This window comes from Nicotiana attenuata, chromosome 1 (assembly GCF_001879085.1).
Source record: "Nicotiana attenuata strain UT chromosome 1, NIATTr2, whole genome shotgun sequence".
NCBI lineage: Eukaryota > Viridiplantae > Streptophyta > Magnoliopsida > Solanales > Solanaceae > Nicotiana > Nicotiana attenuata.
Window position 1 is genome coordinate 28,400,897 of NC_031989.1, and position 15,207 is coordinate 28,416,103.

The 15,207-nt window shown below is 35.5% G+C and overlaps 2 protein-coding genes across 2 annotated transcripts; one reads left to right on the top strand and one right to left on the bottom strand.

Moving 5' to 3' along the window:
• LOC109223402 lies at positions 6,171-12,315 on the top strand. Its single transcript, XM_019387702.1, has 10 exons — positions 6,171-6,454; positions 7,677-7,732; positions 8,354-8,415; positions 8,927-9,071; positions 9,682-9,731; positions 9,854-10,255; positions 10,399-10,908; positions 11,102-11,314; positions 11,488-11,658; positions 11,869-12,315. The coding sequence occupies exons 2-10, from the start codon at positions 7,705-7,707 to the stop codon at positions 11,992-11,994; spliced, it is 1,707 nt and encodes a 568-aa protein (XP_019243247.1). The 5' UTR covers positions 6,171-6,454; positions 7,677-7,704; the 3' UTR covers positions 11,995-12,315.
• Positions 13,721-14,686, bottom strand: LOC109234339 (agamous-like MADS-box protein AGL80). Its single transcript, XM_019400291.1, has one exon. The coding sequence runs from the start codon at positions 14,684-14,686 to the stop codon at positions 13,721-13,723; it is 966 nt and encodes a 321-aa protein (XP_019255836.1).

Consider the following 15,207-nt stretch of genomic DNA (forward strand, 5'->3'; position numbering starts at 1 on the left):
ATATATATATATATATATATATATAACGGTATCAAGGTTGTTAAACTTACGGGGTGTAACAATCGGCAACTAGCGGAGGAGGTAGTCTCTCGGCTACAAAAACAAAAGCAAATCCTCAGCGAAGTCGTTAAAGGGAGACGACCGACGATCATCTTAAGAAAAATTGCACAAAGCAGACAGGAAGGAGAACTTACAAGCGAAATTCCATGTCTCAGGAAACCCCGCCGGGTTCGATACGACATGCTCTATTCGGACATAGAAGTAGTTTTCCCAAAAGCGACTGTTGGTCTTGTCATCCATCTTCACCACCAAACTCTTGGTTCCTCGATGACGCATATGAATCATCGTACCCCGAAGAAAATGGGGGGCGAAGAGGTGGAGCATGTATCCTAGAGAAATTCCGACCAGTTCGGCGTACTTGATAAGCATGAGGAAAAGCTTATACGCATACCGAGAAAGTTGAGCCGGGCACACCTCGTAAAAACGGCAGAAATCAACCACCAAGGAAGGAAGGGGAAGCGTGTACCCGACGACAAAAGGATATGCGTAAAATGCGCAGTAGCCGGGGCGATGTAAATGCACTATATCCTTATCCGCCGGCACCATTTCAATATGATCGGGGATACCCCATTTGGTTTTGAACGCCGTAATTGCCGCAGCATCCATCGTGGAAGGAACGGGCTTCGGTTCATCTCCGACAGGGCTGTTAAAATCGGTCCTCGCCTTCCCCGAGCGGGGAACCACCTCATCCACCGTCAGAAACCTCTCATCTTCCACTACTTCCACTCCCTCTTCGAGTAGGGGTGCGTCATTCTCCAGCACCGGAGCACCTACAACTTTATCATAGTAGGAAGAAGTACTAGCCATTTATTTTCTTTGATCGAAAGAAGCGAAGATGATAAATGAAAAAGGCAATGGTCACCGCAAATCCTAGCAGAAGCAGAGATATGAGAGATTTAGGAAAGAAGAGAAGACTTGTGAAATTCTTTCTTAAACAATTGAAAAACGTAACGTTCAATAAGGAGCTCCCCCCTTATTTATAGGGATATAAATGTCTGAGCGGGAAAACCAAGAGTCGCCGGCTAGAAAACGGAAAGGGCACGGAAGCGACACAGTACCTAGAAAACGTGCGCCATAATGACTCATGGAGAATATTGATGACACCCTGAACTGACGTGACGATACAATCTTGAACTGACGTAACGGTCCGACGCGGTCCTCGAAGCGTCACGTCGCTACCTTGCCATGAGGTTCTCGCTCCTCGCATAAAGCATTCAAATTTCTCCCAATTTTTGAAACAACGGGGTCCGCCCATCGAGCTCGCCAATAGGTGACCCCAACCGGCGGAGGGACTAACTTTATGTGTCAAAATCTGACGACACGCGGATTAGTGCTAACAGGAATGGTAAGAGGTCGACTAAGTCATGGTCGTGCCCATAGGGTGTAATGACAACGAAGACCTAGGCCACTGCCGAGATCGAGCCATCAAAAAGCTTGTATGGTGAAGTAAATATCGTAATATATGAGAAAGGTGACGTGAAGGACAGTCAAGGGATGAAGGTCTTCTGGTTAAGGACCGACGGACAAAGGGAATACTGATAAAATATATAGGAGGTAAGAAGACAAGAAAAGGGGGGCTTTCTCTCCGAGAGAAAGGAGAAGAACAGAAGACCAATAAAAGGCTTAGATAGCAAATACAAATCTCTGTAATCATTATTGCCGAATGGATAAAGATAGATCTCATAGTTATCAACGGCGTTCCTCCTTTTTCCTCTTTGCTCTTACATTATGGAACGATACGCCAAAGATGTAAGCTTATTGTTTATACTCGATATCTTTTAATGATCTTAAATCGAGCTATAAGTTTGATTATATCTCATCCCCTTGTTCAATGTGCTTAGATCTAGATTTAATTATCCTTGGCTAAGATTTATCCTCTATTTTATCATTAATTAGTTTAACAAAGAGTTTAACACTTTTTTGGTCAAACAAAAACGAGCATCCACGACCTTAAAATTCTGGAACCGCCACTGGTCTATCCTCACACCCGGAACGAAGTAGAAAAATGCTCAACTATCTCCTAACCTACAACCCTAATACTCGATCTCCACACCTTCCTATCAAGGGCTATGTCCTCGAAAAATAAAGCCACGCCATGTCCTGCCTGATCACCTCTCCCCAATATTTCTTACGCCGCCCTCTACCTCTTCTCGTTCCCATCAAAGCAAATCGCTCACACCTCCTTACCTGGGCATCATGCTTCTCTTCTACACATGCCCAAACCATCTGAGTCTCGCTTCCCGCATCTTGTCATCTATAGGAGTCACGCTCACCTTCTCCTGAATATCTTCATTCCTGATCTTATCCATCCTAGTGTGCCCGCACATACACTTCAACATTCTCATTTCTGCTACTTTCATCTTCTGTATATGTCACAAAATGTTGCATAATCAATAACAACCCAAATATCAATACAGAAAACAAACACATAAATGTACTACAAAGATTGATATTAATTTAAATACAAGAACCAAACGTTATCTGATTAGTATGTTTTAAATAGGATTTTGCCATTTTGTAACACCTTGTAACTAATACAAAAATATGTGAATTGATGCAACATAATATGATGCTAAATTCTGTAACTCTCCTTTATGACTCCCCCACTGAAAATACTGAGTATTTTTTAAAAATTCTTAAAATTCTTAAATTGTTGCCTTCCCCCCCCCCCCCACACACACACACCCCTCAAATTGTTGCTGTAATGTATAGAGAATTTAGTTAATTTGACAATTGGAAAGCTGAATTGACCTTTTAAATATTGGGCCTAATCTCAATACTTGTACGCCATTACAGCGTAGCCCAATGTTTAGGCCCACAAGACGCACGGCATTATAGAGTAGCCCAATCTTCCGCATTGCTTCGCCTTCGGATTCTCGTAGGGGATTTTTACATTCATATATACTATTTGAAACTTTATTACTTTTTCTACTCAAGTCTCAATTTAATTACATAGGCATATACAATTTACCAATTATATACACTTTAGGAATTAAATGAGTTTCCCTTTATATTAGGAATCAATTACCATTGACAACCATTAAAAAGCTTTGAAGCTTTGAATTCGAATTTAGATTTTTAAAAACAATTATTTATTTGGATTGGGTGTTGTTGCAAACAATTGAAAATATTGTTTTGAGTTTATATCTCAATTTTGAGGGTGTTTTGGTGAAGATTAGACTTGATTTGGCTGAATTTCAGATTGAAACTCGAAGAAAAAGAAGAAGAAAAAGACATAACATACATTATACTTACGAAATTGTAGTAAAGTTGTAGTAAAATTGTAGGTAAATTATATTTTATTGTTTATATATATATATATATATATATTTTATTTATTTATTTATTTAAATATTGTATGAAAGTTAAACAATATTGTATAAAAATTGTATATAAGTTGTATATAAGTTGTATGTTATTGTAGTTGTAGATAAGTTGTATGAAATTTATTTTTACTATGTATAAATCAGATACAAAATATACAAGAGACATATTGTATAAATTTTGTATTTAAGTTGTATGATATTGTAGTTGTGTTAAATTGTGTAAGAAAAAATATACAGTAGTAAAGTTTGATGAAAATACTTTTAAGTCTATTATAACTACTATTATTTCCACTTTACTCATTTTAAAATTTAAGAATAAAGAATATGATTTTTTCCATTTTGCCTTACTGTTGGTAAGGATTTCCAATATCTAAATTACCTTACACAGAAAATATTTGATGAGGTATTTGTGTTAAAAATGGAAGAAATAGACGAAGGAAGATGCCACAAAGGCGTTATGTCAAAAAAAGAGTAAAAGTGTGTAACTAAATCCATTGAAGACATTAATAATTAATTGGGAGCCTTTTAAGGTGGAATGTATATATTTATAGATAAATTTGTGTAGGTTGGATAGTTAACTAAACATCAACATTTTTTGTAATAAAATTTCAAATAGTATATAAGAACGATAAAATCCCTTCTCGTATCCTTCTTGAACACTTTAACGAGACCCAAATAAAATTCCTTAATCGAATATGAATATATTTAAAGAAAAATATAGAAATATTAGGTAGAAAAGTTATACTCCTATAAAATATTTTCCTAAAGCGAATGAAATTTCATGTAATCTTGCCTTTATCCTAATAATGTGAACTTCTTAATTATATATGAGCATTATGTTATTTTAAGGCGAAATACATAAACGGGCCCTTTAAGTTGTCCCCAACGATCAAACAAACACCTCAACTGACCCATTTATCTTTTAGACACTTCAAGTGGTTATTAAGTGTATCAAGTAAACACCCGAGTGCAGAAGATGATATGCGTGAGCTACACTTGCCATTGACCTGTCAAATGAACCAATTAAAAATAACACGTGTAAATTAGAATAAAAAATTGATACATATAATTAACAAAAAAGAAAATACATTAAAGAAGAAAGAGAAACCTTTTCCTTTAGTTTTATCGAGACCATCACTGCCCTTCCTCCCCTCCCCTTTCCGCCCTCCCCTTCCCCCCTCGCTTTCATCTTCTTCTGCCCTCCCTTTCCCCCTCCCTTTCATCTTCTTCTTTGCACCATTTGTGTTTGTCATCCCCTTTTCTTAAATTCAGCCAACAAATTAATACTCATACAAATATGAAATAACAGATAATGGCCAAATAGAGAACCCACTAAGGGATCGTTCGTGAACCTCGCCGGAAAAGTTTATTATGCAACCTTCATCGTCGAAAATTTATTCTCCAAGCATAGCTAAAAAACGATTCTGCTGGATTCTTCAATCTTCTCTCCATTATTTTCTTGATTATGAATTTAGGCTTATATTACCTTTTTTTTCTTTAATTTGTTGTTTTTGGTGTAGAACTGTCCTTAAAATTTCTACCGTAAAAATGAAATAGGGTAGAAAAATTGTATTTTTATGGTAGAGATGAGAGTGGCAAGACTACTGAGGAAAAAATTTGGTAGTTTTTTGTAGCTCTTGTTGCTGCATTTTTGCTGCTTCTTTCAGCTGGGTTTGGGACTGATTTTTGGTCGATGGAACTAGGCGGAGCTCGAAGGTTATGGGCAACAGAGGCTTTTGGTGAAAGGTGGCAGTTTTTGGTGGTTTCCAGTGACTTAATTCGAGCTTTAATGGCTGATTTCCTAGCCGCTATGGTGATTTCATGGTGGGTTGAGGTGGTTTACTAAAGAAGAAATGAAGAAAGGCTAAATTCTTGAATTTTTTTTAAAGAAAAAAAAAATTAGGCTGAAAAAATAATTTCACGCGCCCAGGACTTTGTTAGCAAACACGTATATGCCACATCAGAACCATGTGTTTACTTAATATACTTAATAACCACTTGAAGTGTCTCAAAGATAAATATGTCATTTGAGGTGTTTATTTGATCGTTAAGGACAACTTAAAGGGGCCATTTATATATTTCGCCTTATTTTAATGCCATTTTTTAGTTGATTCTACACCTATAGAATATTTGATGTTTCTTATTCAAATTGTCATTTTGCTTTTTGATGGTATTCTTCTTCGTGGTTGGTTGAATAAAAATCACTTTTCTCTCATTGTTGAAAATATAAATAAGAACAAATTTTTTATAAATTCAATTTTTTCTATCTTGCGGTCTACCTTGAATTAGATAACAGGTAAATATCTTATTATAATTTTTTTCTTTAAAAATATGTATGAATAAGCTCAATAATTTGTCTTGACATTGAATATCCTTTCTATATATAGATATTTATCAAAAAAAGACATAGCATAAATGGAGAATGTTCTTAATCATGTGCCATGTGTTTCATTCTGATGCACATTATTTCCTTTTCTCATTAAAAGCCAAGTGTGGGGAAAAAAACAAAGATGTCAATTGCCACTAACAATCAAACCTAATATTTGTAACAACTTCTTATTATTTATCTATTTTCCATCCAAATTTAAAAAAAATCCCAACCCAAATTCAATTTCTAAAAATGTAAAACTAATAATATTGTAAGTGTCATAAAATATCTTCTCAATATCCAAAAATCAATAGATATATTTTTATAAAGAAAAAATAATTGGACTCTCCCAAGTCCCGATAGTGCTCGGCCACCATTCAAATAGGCAATAACAAGAATCTTCAGTACCAGCCATTGACTATAAAATCAACGGCAGATAACCTATTCACACCAAAACAAGGAACAAATATCAACCGTTAGATCAAAATTAAGGGTTTTAGTCACAGTACCTTTACACTCCACGCCTCCTATTATACTCTCACGCAGCTCTTTCTTCATTCTTTCTCTTTCGTTTTCTCAAAAACTTTGCCACAGGAAAACCGCTCGTTTATTCCATAGCGGTTTTGTGGTTCAAAACCATATCCCTAGTATAGTATCAGTTTTACTGGATCGGTGGTTTTGCTTATTTTTTTTTTAAAAGGTGAGTCTTTGATTTTTCTTTTATTTTCTTTTTCAGTTTAATTTTGGTTGCTGTAAGAAAGATCTAAACCCTTTATTTCTTTTGAAAGATTATTTATGAGTTTTTTTCCTGTTTCATATGATTTTCATGGAATTTTTGTTTTGTTTTTTATGCACATACACAAACTCATGTCAGAGAAAGAAAGATCTGAGATTTTCTTCCTGAAAAATATTTTTCTGTGGTTAAACATGATTTACTGTAAACAGGGGTCGTTTTGGGATATTTAATTTTTTTTTGTATTTATGTGTAGAATTAAGCATGTTTTTCCATTTTTATTGAGATTAAAGTTCCTTTCGTTTTTCTGTATTGGGTGAAGAACTTTATGGTAGCTTTTGTTTATGTGGACAAATGTATGTCATGCTCTGAAAACGACATGCATTATACTAAGCTGTTGTGTTGTTTTCCATTTTTTTTTTGGGGGGGGGGGGGGCGCTATATGATTATTTTCAGACCTAAGTCTAGGTATTTTATAGCTTGCTACTTTTTTTCAGGAAATTTCCAATTATTTGGTACCAGTGGAATAGTCGAGGTGTCATAATTTTTTTTCCCATTATTTGTGGTGTGATATTGGAAATCCGTATGATCCTATTAGTTAGCTGATATTCTTGCGTTGTTATGAAGCACTAGTATAGGATTGAGGGACTATATTTTCTCTGTCCCCTTATTTTATGGGTAATCATTGGAAACATTTTTCAAATGTATAAGTCCACCCTTTTTCTTTGTTGGTCAATTTTAGGATAATGTGAGGGAAACCTTTTTTCAAATGTATAAGTCCACCCTTTTTCTTTGTTGGTCAATTTTAGGATAATGTGAGGGAAACCTTACATTTGATGGGCTATCTTTCATTTCCTTGTTTTTAGGCATGAAAATATCTTGTTTTTTGATTTTTTATCCTGTTCTGTTATCTACAAGTTCATGGCCTGGAATGAATTTCATTGTCTTTCTTTGTCTACATATGATTGCAAGGCATGTGTTTAATTCAAAGTTCTTGGAAGATATTCTTGTCTGCATGGGTTTGTGGGTTGTTTTCTTCTTTTCTAGTCATGAAAAGAATGTTTTTCTTAAATGATTTTGAAGCTCTCAATTATGTCTTATTGAACTGTTTTTCTTAACCTTTTATTTGTTCTCCAAGAGTATATTTTCTTTTTACCTTAATCTTATGCATTACGTCAACTGGTCGCAGGTCAGGAATTGGATTTTGAAGCTCAACAATGGCTGGAGAGAAGATAATAGAAAAACGTATCCTGCTAATATTTGTTCTTGGATGTTGTAGTACATTTCCTAGCTGTTTTATAAAATCTTTGAAATTTGTTAGGACATGGTTCTTAATGTGTATAATTTGCCAATCTACTATTTGGCATGTGTTGGAAATATTTGAAGACTGAATTATTCCAAAATATGATATACAATTCTTTTTTTGCTGGCAAGCGGATTTTGGAATGTTATGAAGTGACTGGGAATATATGAATTTCAAAATCTCAAGGAAGAGTTCAATGAACTCTGAACTCTTGAAATAATGTTTTCAGGAAACAGCTTTGATCTCTAATTGTTTTTTTTTGTTCAACTCCCAGGGTGGGATTAAGTTACAAACTGAAAGCAAAGGGGCATGCTAAATTTTGGTGTTATTATTGCAAATATTTATTGTCCTAGACTTAGGTGCATGTGCTGACATCAGATGTGCGATGACTACTGTTTGTAAGACTATAATGCTTACAATCCACCCCAATATCCCTACATAAAATTCTAGATTTTCTGTTTGAAAAAAGTCCTCTGTTTGAAGTTACATGCTCTTTTTGTCAAGCCCTGAAGTCGCACTTACTAAACTATTGTATATTTTGTTATTGCTTAACTATTTTTAAGCTGAAGCAGTTGCTCCAGGATTGAAATCTGATTCCTCTATTAAACTGACTGAGAAGGATCTGGTATGCTGCAAGTCAATCACTTTCTCTTATTGACACACTTGTATGTGTGTTTCTGAGTTGTATGTAAAAAAACATTTTTTTTTAATATCAAGTAGGTTTCCTGATTTGGATTTGTATTACTAGAAGGTCTTGTTTCTGTGATTGCAAATCTATCATTTTTTTTCTTGTTTCCACGCTGGATTATCTTTTCTGCCCAAAAGTATGTGTAATTATTACCTGCTTTTTGAAACATATATTTCTTTCTTTTCAAAAAGAAATGATTTTTTTTGGGGTAGGGGTGGGAGGGGTGTTGGCCAGAGGGGGTGGTGGGTTGGGCACAAAGATAATGCTTATCTAGGCTTGAGGAGTACTTGTATGTCTTTTCTCTTGAATCCCACATGTTTTCAGTTATGAGTGGGCATTTGTTTGGTTCACCTAAATGATCATGCTTATCGTCTAGTTTTTTATCCTTCTAAATGCGTGTCCCATTCTTTTTCTTTCTAATTTTCGGTAAAACGTAAAACATGTACAGGTTTCAAAAAAAGATGGAAAAGTTTCTGACTCACTGTCTTCTTTGGGAGCTGTGACTGGCATCAAGGGTGAAATTGATCAACCACCAGTTGCAGAGCAAGGTGCTTATTATCCACCTACTAGCTATTGCGATTACTACTACCCAGGTCAGATATTGAATTGGTTTTTTTATTGTTCCTTTAGTTTTCGAATCAGCTCCCATTTACCTCATGATGGACAGATCATAGAAAAAAATATGCTGCAAAAGTTTTTGTTATTGATCAGACTAGCACAGACATAACTACCATTATCGTCACCACTTTAATACTATTCTGTATATAAAAATACAAAAAAATCTTGATTGGAACTTGTTCTTTATCTTATGAAAAATAAGTGTGTATCTTATTCATATAGGTACTTTAAGATGTTAATTGTTTTCTTAATGTGCCTTTAAGCTTTGAAGCACAAGTTAAATTGAGGGGGATGAGCTTCTCCGACAGTTGTCGCAAGTGCTGAGAAGTCAGCAGATTAGCCTAAGTTTGCTACATTCTATAATGGTTGTCTTGTGATAATCTGTATCTTTAGGACATGCTTTATATACTCTTTAAGAGAGATTGCTTCATCCTTGGGTACTTGTTTACGTTTTGTGGCACATAGTATATTTTCAATTCCTTACTCCTTATTCCTTAAAGTTGATCTGTGGATGTACTTGCTTTGCTGTTGAATTATCTAGTATAATCGTTTGGATGATAACGTGTAGCTTGCTGCTTTTTGCAGGCTATAATGGGGCTTTTAATCAGTTAGATGATCAAGCTTACTTTAATGCGGTTAGTGCTACTTCTCTAATATGCAAATTATTTTAAATTGCTTTGTTGCCTGACAACTAAATGCAATCTGGTGATTTATTGCTTTGTTTCCTGACAACTAAATGCAATCTGGTGATTTTCAGGGTATTCAATCAGATAATGGTTCCCTTCTCTACTATCTTCCTGGCTATAATCCTTACAGTGCTGGATTTGTGGGGGGTGATGGGAAGCAATCCTATCTATCATCTGGATATCTTCAACAACCTGTCTCGTATGGTTCAGAGTCCTTGCCATGTTATACATGGGGTTCGACGTACTGTGCAGATATTACCAATAGTGCTGCTCCCAAATCTGGGAATGTTAAATCAACATTTGGCCGAAATGGTTCAGACAAGTCAAATGGTTTCAATTCTACAAAAACGAATAGCTCTTTCGCAAACAAAAACTCGCCCGTACTCTTTAACCCAAAGACTCGACAGTCTATTGCTGCGTCAAATCTGCCAAAGTCTAACCATCAAGCTCAGCCTTTCAAACCAGCGAACAAGGTTGTTTAATGTTTCCCTGGATGGGGAAACCTATGTTAAAAGGGCTCTTAAGTTCTTCGTTTTCTGATGTTTTTCTCGTGTCATTAGTGATGAATTTTCTCTTTTTGTTTCTTTAACATCTTTTAATCCATTTGTGTTGGCAGTTTCGGCCCGATATCCAGTCTGGAGGCCTGATTAAGGGGTTTCATATGGTTGGGGATTTCCCATCATACACCAGTCAAAATCAAGGGTTTTTCATGCCTTATGATCCCAGTAACTACCAAACAAATGGTAGAATGTGGAATGGGAACTACAGATTCAAATCACGTGGAAATTTCACCAGAAATGGTGTGTTTGAGGCCTCAACTGAGTTACCTCGTGGTCCCCGCGCCGACAGCAGGAGCAATCCTTCAAAACCATCTGCTGAGGAGGATCAGCTTGGGCCAATTATTCAGAAGGAGAAGTATAACAAAGAGGATTTCAAGACTCAGTACGATAATGCCTTGTTTTATGTTATCAAGTCATACAGTGAAGATGATATTCACAAGTGTGTCAAATATGATGTATGGTCAAGTACTCCTAACGGGAATAAGAAACTGGATGCTGCCTTCCGTGGTGCTGAGGGTAAAGCAAGTGGAGCTGGTTCAAGCTGTCCTGTGTTCCTCTTCTTTTCAGTAAGTTATACTCTGTTTCATGTTTCTTCGGTTGGAAATAAATATCTACATCTGAATGTGATTGTTTTCATTTGTGCATACGTCTTTAAATGGACGCTCATTCCTTTTCCCCTTATTTTTGTTAGAAACATATTTTCAATGTTATGGGCGGTCTTGATGTAACTTTTTCTGACTGACTTCTCTGTAATTTCAGGTAAATGGAAGTGGACAGTTTTTAGGTGTAGCTGAGATGGTTGGGCAGGTTGACTTCAACAGAAACATGGACTTTTGGCAGCTTGATAAGTGGAGCGGGTTCTTCCCAGTGAAGTGGCATATAGTTAAAGATGTCCCTAACACACAGTTCAGGCACATTATCCTCGAAAACAATGATAATAGACCTGTAACCTATAGCAGAGATACTCAGGAGGTATGCTTCTGTTCTCGCTCTACCATTTTGGCTATTCCTATAAAGGTCTCTGATTGGAATGGCAGAATTTGAATTTGAACTTTTAGGTTTTGTCTCTAATTGTTCACTCGGCTCTCAGCTTCTGTCTCGTTTCTTAATTATGAAGTTATTTAACAATGATGCTGTCTTTCCAGATTGGGCTGAAGGAAGGTATGGAAATGCTTAACATTTTTAAGAGCTACTCGGAGAAGACATCTATATTGGATGATTTCAATTTCTATGAAAAGCGTGAGAAATTGCTCAAGACTAAAAGGAGTACAAAACCAGCTGGTCAAGCTGATGTATTCGAGAAAACTGATTCTCTTGTGAGTTTCTCTCTCTTTTTGTGCATTTAGATAATCTTCAACAAGTAGTGCAGTTCTGCATTTTAGCTGGATGTTTCATGTAAAGCCTTTGGACACAGTTATTTGTGTTTGAAGCACACACTTCATCAAAAACAGTTAATGTCTGGGCAATATTGGTCGTGTTTAGCAATGCGTTTCAAATATCATAATTTTTATATTGTTGTGGTGCAGAAACAATTCAAAGGAGACAAGATACATGAAGAGGAGCTGAAGACCAAGTCGGCTGATACTGCGTCTCTTGTTTCTCTCACCAAAAACCTCTCAATTAATTCAAGGCCATTCAAAAGTAGTGTGTGAATCATAGGCATCACTATGCCTCCAAGAGGCATCTTATGACTAGGTAGTCCTGAAGCATCAAAAGACATCCCTATTTCCCCTTTTTGTGTTTTGCTTTTGTTAATTAGGCATATAGGCATACTCCTCCCGTTGGTGGCTTCTGGGATGGCTGTACTAGTCTCTTTTGTTAGTTTTTATCTCATCTTTAAGAAAGGAAAAGGGTTCAGTTTCTTTTCTATTGTCTTTTGCCATGTTTGTTTCTTTTCGAAAGATCTCTACTTTGTGTTTTAGATTTTTTTCAGTATTGATGAAATGTTAAAGCAAAAGATGACCTCCCCCGCATGCAGTCCTAGCTATTACTTTACAATGGGGCTAACAATTTAGTTCTATTATGTTTCCTTTTTAGTCATCATATTACTTATGCGCTGACTGATTGCAGTTTCTCCAGAAGGGAATTTATGGGAATCCTGCATTTCCTTGCTTAGATTTGTCCAAATTTTTTCTAGAGTATACATCTTGAAATTTGTTGACTTTTTTTTTTTTTAGGCCTCGTTCTTGTTGGTAACATGTGATGTTTGAAATCGTTGAACTACTAAAAGTATTGGATCCTGTATCTCCTTGGTTAGAACAACAACAGCAACAACAAACATACCCAGTATAATCCCACGGGTGGGTTCTGGGGAGGGTAGTGAGCCTTACTCCTCCTTGGTTAGAGTGGATGGGAAAAGTACATAAGTAGTATATATTGCTTAGTCTTTGTACACGTAAAGCTTGTATTTTTTTTGTTACTCTATTTATTAGAGTGACATATTGGCCTCATCTTCACAACCTCTCCCCACTTGTGAGATCACACTGGATATGTTGTATTTATTAGGGAAGGGTTGCGGTAAGCAATGGCGGAGCCACTCTTTGCCAAGGGGTGTCAAATGGACACCTCTTTGCCAGAAATTTTTATTGCATAGATAGGTAAAAAAATATTTTTATGTATATATATTATATGTGTACTTTCCTTGTCTGTCTTTTTTTATATATTTATTTCTTTATATTTTGACTCCCCTTGATTAGAATTCTTGCTCCGCCACTGACAATTAGGACCATCAAGGTGTTCAAAATATTCAAAAGCGAAAGGCGGTAATGCCTAGCTTTATACTGTGACGCCTCTTCTGCATAAGTTTAAGTTATGCACTCTTGATGTCGCTTAGTATATGACAAGAATTAATTAATTGTTTAACTTTATGAAACTGATAATTAGATTGATATCACAAGAATTCGTTGTTGGTGTAAAAACATACACGCTGTAGGTGAACTTAACTTGAATTCATATCATTATTACAAATATTCTAAATTATTTAACACCTTCAATGAGGGAAAGTAGTGCACTGACGCATAAGTCGAATGTTGATAAAGTTGATTTATAATTTCCTTGCCACTGCGTTGGAACTATGAGCTTATTCTTTTTTCTAAGAGTTTCTAAAGAGGATTAAACTAAAAAGGATTTGGAGTGCCAAAAAAAAAAACGATAAATTTCTAAAATAGAAATAAAAAACAATACCTGAGATATCTCCATAGGACCAGTACTACTTCAAAACACTAAAACAAAGGAGAATCCTATATATATATAACAAAAATAGTTAGTAATACATTCCTTTCTACATCGCTTGATGATAGAAGAAATGGTTTCATTCTCGCTAAAGCAGCAACATACTTTCAAGGCTGAAGGAAGATCTAAAGACGAAATCTTCTGTTGCTACTGCCTCAAATAAGGTGATAGTTTTAGTTTCTCGTCGCGCTCGTTCTCCTTCATAGGATGGTACATTTGGGGCAAAACACTTGGCATCATCATGTATGGAGCTGGCTGCAGGATTGTTGGAGCTACATATGGTGAATATGGCATTTGATTATTAAGCATCATGTTATGAGACATCATTGTCTCATACTTCATTAATGCACACCTCATATTATTGTTGCCATTGGAGGAAGAAGATGATGCACCATTATATTGCCAATCATTCTCATTCATCATTAACATCATCATTTCTTGATGATTTATGATGGAATTACAATAAGGATAAATTGCACCTTGTTCTTGATTATTATTCATGAAATTATTACCTCCATATTCCATTCCTCCTTGTACCAATAGAGGATTAACATTATCGTTGTAATGAGTCAATTGGCTTAATCCTTCACTTGAAAAATTCCCTTTGAGCAAATCAATTCTTGACTTCACTTTCTCAACTTTGTCATCCAATAAAGTTAAGAATTCCCTTAACTTAACCTCAGATAATTGGTTCATGAACTCTAACCAACATGGGTATTTTTTCTGCATGTTCATCTTTTTCAACTTGATCAACTCTTCCTCAACTTTCTTGTTTCGATCGATGAAATAATCAGACAATCCAAAGGTTTTTGTACTGCCAGATTGCATACTACTCTCCTTTTTGTATTCGTCGATGAGATTCTGAATCTCTTCAACTTGTATAGTTTTATTAGTACTATTCCCAGATTGCATGCTATTGTTTGTCCAAATCTCAGGCTCAGAGTTGGAACCATTGCTTTGTTTAGGTCCATACATGATCATACATCCATTCACATTGCAAAGAGTTGTAAATTCATATAATTTCTTCATTAGTCCTTCTTTCCTTTTCTTGAATGTTGCATTCCTTGCTTTCTCTTTGCTTATTAGTTCCATCTTCAGTTTTGCACGCCCCATCTCTCCTTTCTTGATCTAGCACAATTTAAACAAAATCTTCAAGATGGAAAAATATTGCTTTGAATCTCTCCCCATAATGGAGAAATACAAACAGAAACTCAAACGAAAGACTCGCCAAAAACAAATAATAAGATGTTATATAACGTTTATACAATAACAATAACTACGCCTCAATCCCAAACAAGTTGGTGTCAGCTATATTATGAAACTTTATTGACATGTTTCTCCATAAAAGTTCAACTCATGTATGTTATTTAACTTTCTAGTAATTGAATACTCTAATAAAAATCTAAAAAACAAGAGTATTGTTTGTGGAATTTTTTCTTTTTTTTTTGGGATCTGTTTAGTTACTTATTTTAACGTCCATGCATGTTGAGAAATAGTGAAGTTTGTAATGGTGAAAAGTGAGAAAATAATATAACCATAATAGCAAAAACCATGATTAAAAGGCAAAGATGTTAAGTATAGGAAGAGGAAGAACTAATTGAAGAAAGTACCTTTTGGAGTTCTTTTTTAGATAT